Below are 17,791 nucleotides of genomic sequence, written 5' to 3'. Positions count from 1 at the left end.
GGGTGTGTTGTGCTCATTTCAGTTGGTCAACTTCAGTACTGTCATCATAGTGTAGTACAGTAGTTGCCTCTAATTCAGAAACCTGTTCCTGGCAACGCTAAGTGATTCTACCGGAGGAGTGAGTTTAACTGTTGCTTTCTATTCTGTCAACAATATTCCAAACAGGACATGAAATGTTAACTAAATGGCACGGCGTAAAACAGAAGCCTGTTTAGCTAAGCGTCACTGTAAGTACTGGTTCCAAAAGGGAATTGATCAGAATTAGCAGAGAATTGCACATTCAACAGTAACTTCAGGCGTTAGAGAAATGGATTATCCAGTATTTCCCTCTGCAGCATGCCCTCTGCTTCTCTGCTGTGTTTGTGTTTTCTTCTAAGCACAAATCAGGCCGTGCAATTTTTGTGTGTATCACAGCACGCGTGTGTGGTTATGTGTGTTTGTCTTCGGATAGCAGACAGCTAAATCATTTTCTTTTTTCACTACTATCTCTCGCTCTATAGGGAAACCAGTTTGATCTTTGAAGCTAAAAACAATATTTTATTGAAAGCTGAAGGCAGCACATAGATGAAGAAAATATGATTTGGGACTTAAATAATGTGGTCCAGGAGAAAAGACTGGAAGTTTATGACGCAATTTGATAGACATAGAAGTTCGGGTCAGATTCCTAAATTGCCTTTGAATAAAGTATAATCACCATGAATTCCACAGGCACAGTGCATAATGCACCAGGGATAAACCTTTGTGTGTTCAGGAAAATAATTGTACGTACACATAGATGTTCAAAAGTAGGACATTGGAATATAAGGTATTAAGTAGATAGTAGGGCTGTCAATCATGTGAATCGCATGGTTGTATAGGTAATCGTGATTAATCTCACATTTTTTATCTGTTCAAAATCGACTTTAAAAGGGAGATTTGCCAAGTACTTAATATGTTTATGAACATGGGAGTGGGCAAATATGGTTGCTTAATGCAAATGTGTGTATATATTGATTATTGGAAATTATTTAACAATATAAAACAATGACTAATATTGTCCAGAAACCCTCACAGGTATAATCATAACATGGCAAACTCAAGCCCAACAGGCAACAACAGCTGTCAGTGTGTCAGTGTGCTGACTTGACTATGACTTGCCCCAAACTGCATGTGATTATCATAAAGTGGACATGTCTGTAAAGGGGAGACTCGTGGGTACCCATAGAACTCATTTTCATTCACATGTCTAGAGGTCAGAGGTCAATGGACCCCTTTGAAAATGGCCATGCCAGTTTTTTCTCGTCAAAATTTAGCGTGACTGTGCAGCGTATTTCAGCCCCCTTCCTGACCAGCTAGAATGAAATGGTTGGTATCAATGGTTTCCTTAGGTTTTTTAGTTTCATATGGTGCCATGACTTCACTCTAGCTTTAAAACTGAGCCCACTAAAACTTAAAGCAAGTTGTGTAAATGCGTCAAAGAAATTAGTGACATTAACGCGTTATTATTGCGTTAACTTTGACAGCCCAAGTAGATAGACAGATATTTGTGTTTTACAGTTATCAGGCTACTGTCCTTTGTTACTGTGTTTCAACATCTAATTTCTGCTCAGACTTTGTTAAATATGCATTCTGTCTGGATCACAATAATTTACATTTATTGTTTTTTATATTTTGTGCTTTAAATTAATTTGCCTCTTTTTTTCTCTGTAGTTTATTGCTCGGTAAACCCAATCCGGTGTCCACCACGATGTCTGGGAATCTAACCGTTTTTTTGTGTGTGCTTGTGTTTGTGCACTTTTCAGCTGGCAACGTGGGACCCAGTTCACGGTTTGAATGGCACGCTGACGGACAGGAAATTGGAAAATAACATGAGAGGTGTGGTGCTACGAGTCGTCACTGTTCTGGTGAGTATCTGACCTGTGTTTTCATTTCTATCTGTCTGTCTATCTATCTGTCTTTTTCTATCATTCTTGTCATTTCCAATTGTCCATACGTAAAAAAAAGTTCTGCTTCAGTGTTCCCTGTTTGAAAGTTGTCCTACCCTTCACTCAAAGAATCAAAGACGGACTGTTGTGACTACTGCTGGCATGTCAGACTTCAGCCTTTAGCTCTATTGTAAATCCGTCCTTTTGTCTAGTTTTCTTCCCATCATTCAACTCTGTCTCTGCGGAGGTGTAGAGAGGGACAGGCTGAGAGCTTGTGTGAGGGAAGCAAAATGGCAGGCAAACACTTATGAAACAAACTGTTGGAGCCGGAAAAGGCGAAACACAATGAAAATGTAACCAGATGAGCTTGCTAATGGCCCAACCAATCCTCATTTCATTAGCTTCCATTTTGACATTTGACAGCTCGATGATAGAGAACGTTGGAGTCCTGATGATAGAGACTCCAGCTCTTTCTGTCTCGCCTGCAGCATCGATTTGAGTACATCCCATGAGTGCTTTAAAGATTCACTGCTGTAAATTCTTCATATCCCGTCTTTGAAGTGAGAAGCAGAGAAGAAAGAGATAATGCTAGACATCATTGTGGCTATCCTTTTTTTCTTTCTCATTTTTTTTCCAGTCTTTGATTTTCATCATCCTTCAAGGGAAAAAAAATATGGATTGTGATTTTGAATGTCGCCTGTATTCCCATCATTGGTAGGGTGGCTCCTATAGACGTAATATACGTGCACATTTATTACTGTATGTGCACATGTATTGTCCTTTCTGCCCTTTGTGTTCTGTACCTCTCTTCTTGTGTAAAGGTGGGTTAGCCTGGATGACTGATGCCTCATTTGAAATAGATAGAAATACAGTGAAATGTCTAGGGTGCTGCCCCGATGTACTGTTTTCTTTTTACGTGAGAATGGTTGGAGGGCAAATCCTGATTGTGCGTGTGTGTGTGTGTGTGTGTGTGTGTAAGTGCGTGTGCATGATGTGAAGGTTTCTAAAGGGACCTTTGGAACAGATTGTTCTGTGTTGCCCCGGGCCTTTTCTGCTCTGATATAACTGTTTTCTGTCTGTAATGTGCAGCGATCTCACACAGCACCACGCAGAGTTATTGCCCTGTGACACACAGAAACAAGCAAGCATGTGTGAACACACACGCGTCTGCACATGCACAACCTGCACATGCACAACCTGTAAAAGGATGTGTTCGTTCTATTCTGTTTTCCAGACTGTTGAATAGTTATCGATTAGTTAATTGGAGATGAGATCATACCACTATTAGGGCTAATGACTTCAAATCAATGCTATTGATTGTCTGGGACTATATTGATTATTAAATGGATGTTACCAAAGAATAGCTACACCACTATAATTATGTGTTCATGGTCCTCTACAGGGCTTGCCAGAGTATACATTCTGGTCACAAGTGTGTCCGAAATTGATATTTTGAAACTGTGAATTTGATTTGAAGCTTTGAAACGGTTACATCAACCCGTTTTCATCCCAACTTGTCCCATACTGACGCTTTGTCAGACCGCTCTGCGTCACTTTTTACTTGCAGTAAACGCTTGCTTAATGTTGTGTATTAAACAAAAACAACTAATTTTAGGCAACAAAAACCACATAGTAGGGTTTAGGACAAAAAAAAAACATGGTTGGACTTAAAACTACTATGTTTTTACAGTGCAAATGTGACTTGACGCATTGTGAAACACAATGCGCAGGACACAAACAGCGGTGTCCTGGATGAAAGGCTTGTGTTGTTGGACACATCCACCTCCCCTCCCGCCCGACCTGTGTGTCTCTTTTGCTCTTTAAACTACGTCACCACAGCACTTTCTCTGACAGTGTAATATTGATGCGGGCGGGTTTACATTGTAGTTATTGGAAAGCCCGGTGCATTCCATGCCGGCGCTAAAGGGTGCCTCGTGCAGTGGCATTTGACTCCCTGGGAATGAGAACGAGCTGGGTACATTAAAATGATGTGCTCTAGACGGGAAGTTGATTTTCTTTAGATGTAACACTCTGAAGGTGCAAAATCAGACGGCCATTAAATTACCACTCACTGACTTGCATATGTTCCTAATTTAGTGTGATTCACCTCAGCAGCTGAGTTTTCATCTTTTGCTGATTATTTAATACTCTGTGCTCCTTAATTTTTTGAGGGTGGTGCCCCCGCATCTCTTTGGTTCTACTCCACATTTATGAGTAGCAAACTGTGAATATATACTGCAGCTCAAATATGCAGCCAAAGGCAGAAGATATCCCTTTTTAACTTGAGTTCACATTTTTGGAGATAATGAAATAGTGCTCTGTGTTTTCCCCAAATTTACCTTAAGTTTTACTTTGGAAGGGGATCAGAGACACAGTAACCACACATTTAATTACAGACACATACAGTATACTGTATATACTACAATTCAAAGTGTTGTGATGATTGAAAACACTGTTGGGTCACGTTTAAGGCTGCCACTAACGACAATTTTTCTCTCAATTAATCTAAGAACTAGAGATGACAGAAAATGAGTGAAATGCAACAAAGGTCCCCGGCCGGAGACATTTCTGTTCATGGTCACTGGCCAAAGGGACATCCCGAAAAGTTCACAGCAGAGCCTTTACCCACAGTCGTTTGTACCAGTTGATAAAAATATTGGACCCGTTGAACTGCTGGAAGAAGCATGAAGTGAAAAATGTGTGGTTCATCATCTGCAGTATAGATTGATACATATCCTCCGTCTTTATCAAACGGAGACTGAGGTAAAATATATTGTTATAACAATATGAAATCTAATCTTCTGCAGAGACTGACGGGGCTTTTCAAAATGCATTTTACCCCAATTTCACAGACAAATCCACAGAGTGTTTTGAATACGCTCACTGCTACAAATCACCACATGAAAATGTCATGCCAAGCATTCACTCGGAGGACTCTTCAAATGCCATTACTCAGTCTTTGTGGAAAATTGCTGTTTCTTGTCCCATCATGTCTCCAAAACACCCGATCATCACTGAGACCACATGTGGTACTTCCAGTCAAGCGGAGACAGGGGATGAAGTTTTACAAAAGGAATGGAGGAGGAGGGATGAGAAATGGGAGCAGTATTGGTAAGACAAAGAGGAGAAGGAAGAGAAGGATTGCTGGATATAGAGAGGTGTGAGGTAATATTGCAAGGATGACAAGTGGGAAGTGTTGTTGCCTCGATGGATGGACGGATGGATGGATGGATGGATAGAGAAGAGATATCCTAGACATATGTTGAGGGAAAGCTGGAGACGTTGGGGTGTGGAAAGATGCCAAATGGTGTACATCACAGCTGGTGAGTGGCAGGGGAAAGGAAGAGACTGCAAAATAACAACAGAGAGAGAGAGAAAAAAGAGGCAGGAGGGAGACAGATTAGCGTCACAAAACCAGACTACATCTCAGAAGGTAATTTTTCGTGACAAGATTTCAGTCTGGAAAGCATTGACTGAGTATCGATTGAGCCCAGCAGCTCGAAGCCAGACCAACCAGCGAGCTATGGGAAGTGTTTAGATGATTACATAACTCGTCGCCTCTCAAAAGTCAAAACTTAAATAACTCTTTAAACCGTGTTATAGATTAAGCAATTTTCTGTAACCGCATGGCTTATTTCTTTTTCTTTAGATGTATTCAGAAAATGATTTGGCTGGATAGTTTCAGAGAGAATCTGTTTCCCCAACAGCCACCATGTTTTACAAGCATAAGGACAGAAGGAAAGACCAGTTTCAGTCCAGCAAGTGGTGTGTCCATCTAGTGAGGTGTAGGAGCGGTTCATGTTGATGTCTAAGTGAAGGAGAGAGCTGTCATGTACTGTACAGCCAACTTGAAATGACATCTGTGTCAAACAGCCTGTGCCCTTGCTAGAGAACAGTGAGCTAAGATAAAACTGTGGGTTGGCTTCGAGACACTAGAAAGACATAAGGTGATGTTATGCATTCTTCTCTCCTATAGTTCACTGTAGGTAAGGCAACCTTGCACAATAATGAGATAAAGTACCAAACATGCTTCCAGTACTTTCAAACACTCGCACCCCCACATACACACACCTACACAGAGTTGCACATGTACAGTGTCTTGCCTTGTATTGATTCACCGTTGCCATTGGCTTTGTGTTCCATTGTTAGCCAGCAAACTTGTGTGGGTGGGCCTGTGTGAATGCATCTACATGCATGTGTACAGTGTGGATATGTGTGCTTGTGTGTGCTGGTGTGTTTTCACTGTAAATCACAGAGCCTGTTTACTTGGAAAGCAATCAATGCACAACAAGCTGCATAGTTATTGGGAAAACATAAAGAGAAAATGGAAGAGGCAGAAAACGGAAGAGGGATAAGTTGAATGTGTTTTGAAATGAGAATCTTTACAGTTTTTTTTCAGGAACAGATCAATTAATCATCAAGTGAAACCAAACTAAATACATATTTTATTCTTTTTTTGTACTTTGTAAACCAGAACTTTCTTCTTAAAGGGATAGTTTGGGTGTTTTGAACTGGGGTTGTATGAGGTACTTATGCATGACGGTCGGCGTGCCCCCTAGTTTGGAGAAACAGACGGGAGTTACCGACACGGGAGCAAAGCAATGTACTGCTGTGGACGGGGCTGGTAGCAAAATGTATTTTAGCAGCCTAAAAGAAAGGCTAACCTAAAAAATTATATCAGTTTAAGTGTACAATATATTTAGAATATTTTCACTGCTTTATCTTGCCGTCAGACAGCCCTCTCCTTCTCCTTCCCAACAGGGAACTGAATTGAAAGTGAAACTTATATGTATCTGCTCTCTCCAAAGCCAGCAGGTGACAAAAACAGTATAGATGTTTCACTTTCTGTTCAGTTTGCCATGGGAAAATATTCTAAATATAGCGTACACTTAAACGGATATACATTTTTTTAGGCTAGCCTTTCTTTTGGGTGGCTAAAATATGTTTTTCTGCCGTCCCCGTCCACAGCACTGTATTGTTTTACTCCTGTGTCGGTGCTGCTCTCTGTTTCAACATACTGGGGGCACGCCAGCCATCATATACCGTAGGTAATACACCTACTATGGATAAGTACCTCATTTAATCCCACTTCAAAACACCCAAACTATTCCCTTAAGTCTTTGCTGCTGAATTGTTCTCATTTCTTTCTTCTTTAATTGCTTGGTGCACATATAACCTGCCCCCGGACTGAGTTACCTAGCTTGTTAGACTCCTGTTGTCCTAACCTTCAGATTTAGAATATGCAATAAAAAAGAAGCAAATATACTTTTACAACTTTGAGCTGGAAAAGTATTGTGTGTTTGATATTCTTCCACCTGCATGTGTTTGCCTTGATATAATATTAAACCTTAATATCTAAATTCCCTGGTGTGTTTACCAGTACCAAATAAATTCTATTTTTTAGAAATGAGCTTCCATTGTGAACATTCACCTGGGAAGTGTATTTGGGCCTGGGCAAATGGTCGATTGTGTTATTGTTCTCCTGTACAACAGGATCAGCTCTGTTTCCTCCACCATGTTCATGTTTGTTTATAAAAGTTTAAAGTACCTGCAAAGGGAGGCAATCAGTGGAACTTTGGGGTTTATTCGGTATGTATCGGTGTGTGCGTGTGTGTTAGTGGGTGTTCCTGCCTTGATGGATGGATGCTTGTGGTGAGAGAGGGACTTGGCATGCATGTCCACTCACTGCCTAATAGCTTATTGAACAGCAGCAGCTAGCAAGGATTAGAAACCGCCAAGTTAATGCGTAGCATAGCCTGCGTGCGTGTGTGTGTGTGTGTGCGTGTGTTTGTGTGTGTGTGTGTGTGTGTGTGTGTGTGTGTGTGTGTGTGTGTGTGTGTGTGTGTGTGTGTGTGTGTGTGTGTGTGTGTGTGTGTGTGTGTGTATGTGTGTGTGTGTGTGTGTGTCTGTATGTTTAATGGGCGGGCAGTATCCAGTCAATAACACACAGGCCCTCATAAATCTGTGAGACATATTGGCTTAAAACATTTCACTCATCAATAGGGATTTATTAAAGAAGAGAGAAAAAGAGGGGCGAGGGAGAAGGGGGGGGGGGGCAGACAGGAGCTGAAGAGAAAACTCCTGTATGAAACACTCAATCCAAGTACAGTACATAAAGGTAAGCATCAATTTAGTTTCCTCGCTTCCTGCTCTCCTTGTTGAAAAATACCACGTTTCTCCGTGCGCTGTGTTCACTTAATTGGCTAAAATGTCAGCATTGTTGGATGTCATTTAACCTCCACAGGAAGCTGCCCTTTAGATGCCATGGAGATATTGATAAACAAGTGGTTCGGCCGTCCCAAGCGCATTTCAGAATGAACCAATAAAAAACAAATCTGCTGAATTGCATGGCACGATTATTGATTCTCAACATTTTAATTCACTTGAATATGTTAAATAGGCTATATTTAAATAAATTATTAAGCACGGTTCCCTCTGTGAATAAAAAGAAAAGCTGAGTAGGGAACTTTGGGAGCCTAGCCAGAGCAAAATTGAGAGGGTACATCTTATTTTTCTCCTGTAATGCCAAATAAAAAAAAAAGAGATTTAAACACGTAGACAGATATTAAGTACAGCATGTCGTTGCATCTGTTTTGGTACATTTGTCAGCATCCAGATTGCTTTCAAAACAACAGAAGGCTGAATCATTTCTGGTCAAAGCACTTCTTTTATCTTGAACTTTATTTTTACCATATTGGTTAAAAGAAAAATGTGCTACCAGTGGTATTTAGTTTTCTGCAGTTTCCAATTCTTGTTGCATACAGTGTAATAACTGACTAACTTTAGAGCACTGTTTGGATGAGTTCCCATGCTGTTCGTATCGCTCTATATTATACTAGGGATCGAGGATATCCATGCATGTTACAGGAGAGGTGGATGTGATGCATATTTCACCCACAGGGGTGAGATTTCCCCTTGGCTATGACATTTCACATGTCAGACGGGTGACAAATTCCATTTGCACCTAAATACATAGGATGGTAATGCATATTGAGAGTCGGGGGAGGTAAGGTGGTTTCAAGGGTAGCAATGTGTCAGTAAAAGGGAGGAAGAAGCGAATGTAAAATATGCTTTGATTTCTTTTTAATGGTACGAAATGTTTTCAACTAAGGCTGTGCAATTAATCAAATTTCAATTACAATTTTGGCTTCCAACGATTCTGAAAACAAGATAATCAACATAGAAACATATTGTGCCGCATTCCATTTTACAGTGACGCTCTTGTTTTGTCTTGTGTTATAAATCCAGCACACCCCTATCCTTTACAGCGGTGCGCTTTTGTCCCACTCGACAGGTCAAGGACGGTCGCTTGGTGTGGGAGGATCCCCTCATGGGAACTCTCCAGTGCTGGCTGGCCTCAGGCAGGCATATTTCCTCCATGGTGGTGCGCCGCGACATGCTTTAGGTTGGCTTAGAAAGGCCCAGGTGAAGATGCTGCTTTATAGCATCCCTCGCCCTGGACTTCACCACTTAGTGCTCACTGTGCCCTCTCTCCCTGAGGGAGTCATACTGTTGGTATGACTGTCAATCGGGGCAAACTGTCTTCAGTGCGCCGATTGCAGCAACCCCCGACACGTCCTCAAACACAAATCCCGTCCTGTGTGACCTTTTTACCGTGTCATCACCATTCAAATCTATACAACCAATGTGTTTATGATTAAATTGTTTACAAGAGCACAAAGTTCTTTATAGATCTAGTTTCTGTCAAAGTGCACCAGATCGATACATTTAACTTTAAAATGTAGGCTATAAAATTGTTCTTTCTAAATGTATGATGTTTCCAAAGTCAATGAATAATCGTGATCTCAATATTGACCAAAATAATGGTGATTATGATATTTGCCATAATCGAGCAGCCATATTATGAACCATTCAAGCGTTTCTTTTTTACAATGTAAACTCCTGAGGGACGCTTACCTTTTATGTCTTTTATTATTTTTCCATCTACTTTTACTTTAGGCTTTCAATTGATGGTTGCAAACTTACTTACAATAACACTAGTAGTGTGAATAAGACTGTGTTGAACCTGACCTTTTTGTGCTGTATGTGTAATATAGGCTCTCATAGACATTCTTTAAGATGAGCATTTGCGGTGGTATAATGGCCACTTGAGTAATTGGGTGATCTAATGCTTGAATGACTGGTGTATTGATTGGCTGCTTGACTCACTCACTGACACACTGATTGATCTTTGCCCCCCAGGAGGAGCCGTTTGTAATGGTGTCAGAGAACGTTCTGGGGAAACCGAAGAAGTACCAGGGCTATTCTATTGACGTCCTGGATGCTCTGTCCAACTACCTTGGCTTCAAGTACGAGATCTACGTCGCTCCAGACCACAAATACGGCAGCTTGCAGCCTGACGGTCAGTGGAACGGACTGATGGGGGAATTGGTCTTTAAGGTGAGGACAAACACATGTGTGCACACACAAACACACACAGACAATACAACAACAATAAAATAAAATATTGGAGAACAATGATATGGTTTGGATAAATGACGATTTAAAGAGGACCTATTATGCTTATTTTAAGCTGCATACTTGTATTTTGGATTTCTACTAGAACATGTTTACATGCTTTAATGTTTAAAAAAATCACTTTACTTTTCTCATACCGGCTGTGCTGCAGCACCTCTTTTCACCCTCTGTCTGAAAAGCTCTGTTTGAGCTCCCAAAAAGCCCAGTCTGCTCTGATTGGTCAGCTGGCCGACTCTGTTGTGATTGGTCAACCGAACCAGTCACTTCGGACTCCGCGTCAGCTCCGCTCTAACTAGCTTTGTTTGAGGGTGTGCCAAGCTAACCGCTAGGCAGGTATTATGCAAATGTGTTACTTGGTGACATTAACGTTACAGAAGAAAAGGTGGGACTTCAAGCAAGGCGTTTCAGGCAGTTCAGGAGCAGTGTTTCTGTGGGGGAGAGTAACTCCCTTTGGCGTAGACTTTGGTCCTTGTAAGTTTGCAGACCTTTTACATGCTCAAAAAACTATATAACACAGGGACAAATCACAAAGGCATTAATAGGTCCTCTTTAACTTGTGAAGAGAATATTGAATGGGAGTTATTATTTATACTTATTTATGCACAGTCACTATACCAGAACACAAGGTGGAGAAGCAGGCATGAAGGCAGACACATGCTAAGCATCACTTATGCTAAGTAGGGCTACAGCCTCCTTCAGGTTGAGTCTGCCCAGTCTGGAGTGTCCCATCATCGCATTCCCATCATGTCACTTCAAAAGCAAATATTGCATTAGGCTACTGTAGGGCTGACCTTAAATTGGAGAGAGAATATGTTAGACACTCATTCACTAACTATTGCAGCTTGCAGTCTGAAGTGGACTGGAGAGGGGCTGACCTTAAAGATTCAGAGATGTCATATTGCATATTTTTAAAAACACAGCAGCTTTCTAATGATTTCACTAGCTTCAAGTATCTTCAAGTATTTGATGCATAACTTCTGGCAGACACTTGAACCGCTTCAGTGGAAAGTTGAAAAATGGACTCAAGAGACTGTGAAGCTGTGAATGTAGATTTCACAGAGATGGAGAGGTCGACAGTTTGACTGGCACAGTTGGATAATAACTACTTTAACCTTAACATAGCTGCCATAGCATACAGGTTACTTGAGGTAGTCCCACCTTTGTAGTCCAATAGCACAAAGTGTGCCGTGTAACAAACTAGCGAGTCAATCTTCTTTTCTGCCAAGTTCATTGCCCTCAATTTAGATGCTAAAGCTATCTGTTGTCCATCTGTCTTTTCAGCTTTTCTAGTAGCAATTGGCAAACAGTACAGTACTGAATATTTGACATTAGTTTGTCAAAATACTGAACATATTTGATATTGTAATCCATCTGTTAATTTTTGACTGTTTAGAAACAGTTTAGACCAAAAGAAAGTAAACAGCAGAGAAAACAGAACAAAAAAAGCGGACCTTTCAAATGTGTCCAGTCTGAGTAGTGCCAATAATTCAGATTTTTCATCACAATCAATTGAACATTTTGGGATCAGATCTCTCGTTGAAAAGTTGAAGAGCTCCGGCACATGCAAGATTTTTGCACTCATGCTCATCCTTTATCCTTTGCTGTAGAAAAGACTCATATTATTTTGCTACAGAAACAAACGCTGAGCAACCACGTGGAAAACATTACAAGAAGCATCTGAATATACTGAGTAGCTCAGGTTTCTCAGACCTTCACTGTTCCTCTGGGGCCCTTAGTTCCTTAAAACATTCATTGACTGATGTCATGTGGGGGCCCACCAACAATAAGACATGAGCTCACCTCAGTTTCTTGCTGTCACGCCATTCTTTTTTGCCCAAAATAATTTATGGACTGCTAAAATGGGTTGCAATAAGGCCAAGGCAGTAATGACAATAATGGGGCTTTTTTCCATTCAATACCAGAACTAAGTAGAGGCAAAACTAATGAAATATTGTAGCAAGGTACAACATTGTCATCATTTAAATTGAGTTTACTAAACGTATTATTAATCCATGAAAGCTACTTCAACCATTTTAGCAATTAAACTATTTTTGGGATTTTTATATACTTACTGAGCCAGAATGAGGAAGACATAATATCTTGTATCCTGAAACCAAGTTATGAGTTGCCTTCAAGAGTAATGCATCATGTTCATTAAGACCACATTGAAAAATCTATCAAATATTTACCTAATAGAGTGCTACAGGAATTAGTCCTTAATACCTGGAAAAGAGTTAGTATGTTAGCACTTCCGGTTCCCTCGTCTGGAAGTCAATAGGTTTTTTGAGTGGGTTTTTAGTTAGATGCCTGAAATAAGGTCTGTGGTTAACATAAGCTGAAGAGATTTTAGTGTTTTGCTCTACGATATAAAATATGTCAATAAATATCCCACTCGTGAATTTTGAAGCCTTTATGTGTCTTTAAAAACAGGCGGTTGCTAACAAGTGGCTAAATGAGACTACTAAACGTCATTACGCCGACTCGTCCGCCTTTACAGCCACATTGTTTATACTTGCGTTCAGGCAACCGTGGTGTAGTTTGTTTATAGCCTAACGTTAACTTTTTACTTCTGGTGATTACATTTACACTTCAAAAATAATAAAACTGGTGTTCATTTGTGAAGATTATCTTGCTGAACAAAACGTGCAAGTATCATAAACATTTGTTTCCCACGGAGCTTATTATCTGCAATAATCCAAAACCTGATGGAAAAATCCCATTGGCTTTTTGTGGAGGTAACCAGGGCGATGCTAACTTCCTGGTTGGTCTACAAAAATACCTCATCCCTTGAACACTGTATTTGGTAATTTTTCTAGTATGAACACATGACAAATGTTTCATACCTCTTAGATTTGTTATATAGTATGTAGGGCTGCAACTAACGATTATTTTCATTGTCAATTAATCTGTTAAATATTACTATTAATCGATTAACATGAAAAATGTCGATCAGTGTTTCCCGAAGCCCAAGATGACGTCCTTAACTGTCTTGTTTTGTCCACAACTCAAAGATATTCCGTTTACTGTCATAGAGGAGTGAAGAAACCAGAAAATATTCATTTTTAAGAAGCTGGTATCAGAGAATTTAGACTTTTTTTTTCTTAAAAAGAAATACTCAAAGCGATTAATCGCTTATCAAAATAGTTGGTGATTAATTTAATAGTTGACAACAAATCGATTAATCGTTGCAGTAGTGGTATGAAATTTGGACACAGCTTATACAGTATAAGGTGTGGTCAGAGTTATAACGTTCAATTGATAGAGGTCAAGGCAGCAAGGTTTGCCATAAGCAATTGTTGTTATCGTCACATGAAATGCTGTTGTTTCGCGAGATATCCCTTTAACAGAACAGAGCACTGGTTACTTACAGTTTGAGACATTATTCAACAATAGAAAAAAATTCTATAGTGGCAGAAGTAGATTTTCATCCAACCGTCCTCTCACAGTTTTGTACAATAAAGACCAAGCTGGTCTTTAATTACCATTTCCTACTGTGTATACGTGTTTGTGTGAGTGCATGCTCAAATCTGCATATGTATGTATAATGTCCTTTGATGTCCTGCACAAAGCTACTGCACAATTAGTTCATTCTCCATAGGTCTAGAATGTTTTTATTTATTATTGTGATCAGCTTTTGGTTTTCCCAGAAGTTTTCCTTCATTATTTTCTTTTTGCTGTGTGTCAGGCTTGAATAATTTGAACACTGGGCTCTCCTTCCCTTGACCTTGTATACTTGTGTGTTTGTTCAGCCTTTGTATCACCCCCCCACCCCCTGCCCAATGCAACAGCTCACAAAATGATCAAGAAATGCTTTGAGCACAATGCATATTTATGTGTACACAGACAAACACAGGCTGTAAATAAACTGAACATTTAGTTTTCCCCATCAGTCAGCAACAAGGTTTATCTCTCCAAAAACCCAATTACACCAGATAATTATTACCCAGAGAGCTTTCTGGAAGTTTCCGTGTTGACTGACCACAGCAGTCAACATGGCAAGTCATCTCTATTCATACACACACACACACACACATACTCTTGCATTTGCATGCATATGGTTGTGTTGTCTCGACCAACAGGCATCCTGCAGGGCTTCTCCTAATATTCTTCTTATGCAGTGTAAGTGACCATTTCTGCACATTTAAGCATTTTGTTTCCTCACTCAACTGTGAAATTAGCAGATTTTTTTTTTTTTTGCCTACAGTGGATTAAAATTTGTTTGTTTTGTGTGTGTGTGTGTGTGTGTGTGTGCATGTGGGAATATGGATGCGGTGCATGCAACTGTGTTTGTAAGTGTGATCAGTGTGTCTGTGTGTGTGTGTGCGTGCAGTGGCTGTAGGGCTTAGCGTTCGCCTACAAAATCCCCTAACTTGTAGCAGTCAGTTGTTTCTAGTAAATAAAATCTCATTATCTAACAAGTTCATAATATATATGAGCAATCTTTGGCACTGATGTTCAAACACACATGCGCACGCTCACAACAGCATCTTAAATCCTTGTTATGTTACAAGCAGATGTCTACGGCTGCTAGCCAAGCACTGGGGACTGAAAACATTTTAATTAGCCATTATTGTTTCTGCATTTAAGCTGAGCTCAGCCTATTTTTCTTGGCAGACATACTCACTGACAGCTTTTTTTCAACTTAGAGTCTTTACACGCAAATAATTAAAGCAGTCATTTGTTGTCTGTTAAAATTCCAAATGATGAGAAAGGCTTTGAATGAATGAACCATTCAAAAGCACATCAAAAGATGCATAGTCCATGCTGGGTATTAAAGTGGGCTTACACGACAATACTTAAATACTTATGTACAGGCAAGACAGAGAAACATTAAGCACATAATAACAATATCCATACATGAGCTTACATTTTATCTTTTTGTATCTTCAGTCTCCCTTTACTACTAAAGCAACACACTATATTTAATATACTTTGAAGATCATCGTCAATCTCTTTAAGGAGAAATGAAATGTCTGCATTCAGGATGCCAACTGTTGAATTAAGAATAAAGGAGATTAACCCAATATCTCCTTGCTTAAATTCCATTGCTAAAGTGCCAACATGGTCATTAACCTGTTCACATTCAACAGAGTTTAGTAAAGCTTTCACAACATTACACAATTCCATCAATACCTAACTTTAGTAGGCTGGATCAGGGAAGGTCATGGTTACACATGCTGCCTTCAAATGGAACTTGTGAACTTGTGGTTACAACATGGGAAGTCGTGTACACAATATGCTTGGCGTTCAAGTGGCTAAGTCGTGAGAACACCGCTGCTAAGCAACTTCAATATTAACGTTACTGTCAAACGTCTAGAAGCCACAGAGGCTTACAATTTAGCAAGCTAGCAGGCGGGTAACATAATGCAGGAAATACAGAGGCATAATGAAAGAAATGAGGCCGTTAGGAATATCAACATTTTCTTCAGACATATTATAAAATTACGAAGAAAAACAATATACAACTAAAATTACAATATATTAACTTAAAAAATGAACTTCCATGGCCTCCACTATTTCTGACATCAGCAAACACGTCACAACTCGTGAACTCGGAGCTTACAGAAGCTTTCCACCTACGGGGTTGTGAATACCACAACAGGGGGGACTCTTCTCATATGGACTCTTCTTGTGAACACAGTAAACACGACCCCATTTGAAGGCAGCAATAGTCACAAAACGTTCTGAGAGTCATGGTGAATGTATTAAATAGCTACATTTTGGTCAAGCGTAGCTATTGAAAAAGGATAGTGTACAATGTGCGGGGACCATTGCTTTATCTCCCATGAGCCCGTCTGTATACAGGTGTGCAAAGACCACTTATTCTGAAAGTTTTGTAACAAAAAACATATTTTTGCATTTACTTTCAAAGAAAAACAATAAATATTGTTGACAAAAGAAACATATTTTGTTTATCTACCAACAGCTCAGATGCTTAATAGTAAAGTTTCTTTATATTTAGTTTTTGAATGCATTACTTTACATGGTGGGAAGAAAGAGAGGCAGGACTTAATGCACTTACCTATCTCTGGGCACAAAAGTCCACATTTTTCTGATGTGTTCCTCACCTACACATTTTCACAGTGTTGATCCTTCAACCTCCTCTCCTCCCCTCTGCCTCTTGCAGCGAGCCGATGTGGGACTTTCTGCCCTGACCATCACGCCTGAGCGAGAGAGCGTCGTGGACTTCACCACACGCTACATGGATTATTCTGTGGGCGTTCTGCTGCGCAAGGCCGAGCGCACTGTGGACATGTTTGCCTGCCTGGCGCCCTTCGACCTGTCACTGTGGGCGTGCATCGCGGGCACTGTGCTCCTTGTTGGCATCCTGGTGTACTTGCTCAACTGGCTCAACCCACCCCGGCTACCCATGGGATCTGTGTCCTCGACAACACTGTACAATTCCATGTGGTTCGTGTACGGCTCCTTTGTACAACAAGGTAAGGAAAAGATTATGCATGAAATGTTGACAGTGAACATAATTCACGGTGCAATTATGTTTTCTCCAAAACTGATTTAGCAGAACACCATAGTAGAATATAATTGTAATTTTGAGGAAACTGGGTTCCAAGTATTTTTGTTTACGTGTCACATGACACCATAACATTACCTAAAGTGATCTTTAAAGGCAGAATGAGAAGGATTTCTTCTAAAATGTACAAAAATAATCCCTCTCAATCATCACTTATGACCCACTAGAAGTGTGTGGCGGTGTCTGTACCTGCAGTGAAACCTGCCCTCTGCCTGTACTTTCTTATTTTGCTGTGTTCAGAATGTTTCTGGGCGTCAGCCTCTATAAAAACGTAGTAACCGAGTGCCAGATCGTAAGAACGCATTCAAGTGGAAGCTACGAAAACGGCTGACACGGCACTGAAAAAAATATAGCAAGACGCCAAGCGGACAAAGCTCGTTCCAAAACGAGAATGAATTATGGATGTCACGGTGAGGACATTTTCCCACCTGTTAATAAACTTGTGACAACACCGGTGTTACCAATTACACCGGACATTTTACAAGAAAAGATGACACTCAATATCTGTGTAGTGCTTACTTTGATCTGTAACTGGATGGCTATGTGTCTGGCCTCTGCAGTTGAGCTTTTGCTGTTGGGCCGCAGTTTTCCACCCGGCGCCGCTCTTCCGCACACCGATTGCCTCATTAACTTCCCGGTTCTTTGTAGCATTGGGTTTAAATACGAAATATTGCCCAATAGGCACTTTTGCTTTTCGCTTTGAAAACCAAATCCTCCGCCATCGTCTTGTCTGTCAACTCTCTCTCGTCCTGTGTATGTGAAGTCTGACTCTTGCTACTCTGTGCTGCGACTCCGTACGGAGCAGACACTTTCACTTTCACTTCGTAGCTTCCGTCGTCTGACTATGCATTGATAAAACAGCGCTGATACGCACAAA

The 17,791-nt window shown here is 40.4% G+C and overlaps 1 protein-coding gene across 6 annotated transcripts in view; it reads left to right on the top strand.

The window, feature by feature from the left end:
* grid2 (glutamate receptor, ionotropic, delta 2) overlaps positions 1–17,791 on the top strand; it is a 560,240-nt gene that overhangs the window by 422,792 nt on the left and 119,657 nt on the right. For all 6 annotated transcript variants that reach the window (XR_005207895.1, XR_005207896.1, XM_037778044.1 and 3 more), the window contains 3 exons: positions 1,782–1,883; positions 10,107–10,304; positions 16,510–16,822. Coding sequence is in view for 4 of the 6 variants with exons in the window: in XM_037778044.1 (XP_037633972.1) it covers positions 1,782–1,883; positions 10,107–10,304; positions 16,510–16,822 (613 nt within the window). In the remaining 2 variants the exon portion in view is untranslated. The remainder of the gene's footprint in view (positions 1–1,781; positions 1,884–10,106; positions 10,305–16,509; positions 16,823–17,791) is intronic.

The sequence above is a fragment of the Sebastes umbrosus genome, chromosome 8 (assembly GCF_015220745.1).
Source record: "Sebastes umbrosus isolate fSebUmb1 chromosome 8, fSebUmb1.pri, whole genome shotgun sequence".
Classification (NCBI taxonomy): domain Eukaryota; kingdom Metazoa; phylum Chordata; class Actinopteri; order Perciformes; family Sebastidae; genus Sebastes; species Sebastes umbrosus.
The sequence above is the reverse complement of the archived record's forward strand: the minus strand, read 5'-3'. Positions and strand labels throughout refer to the sequence as shown.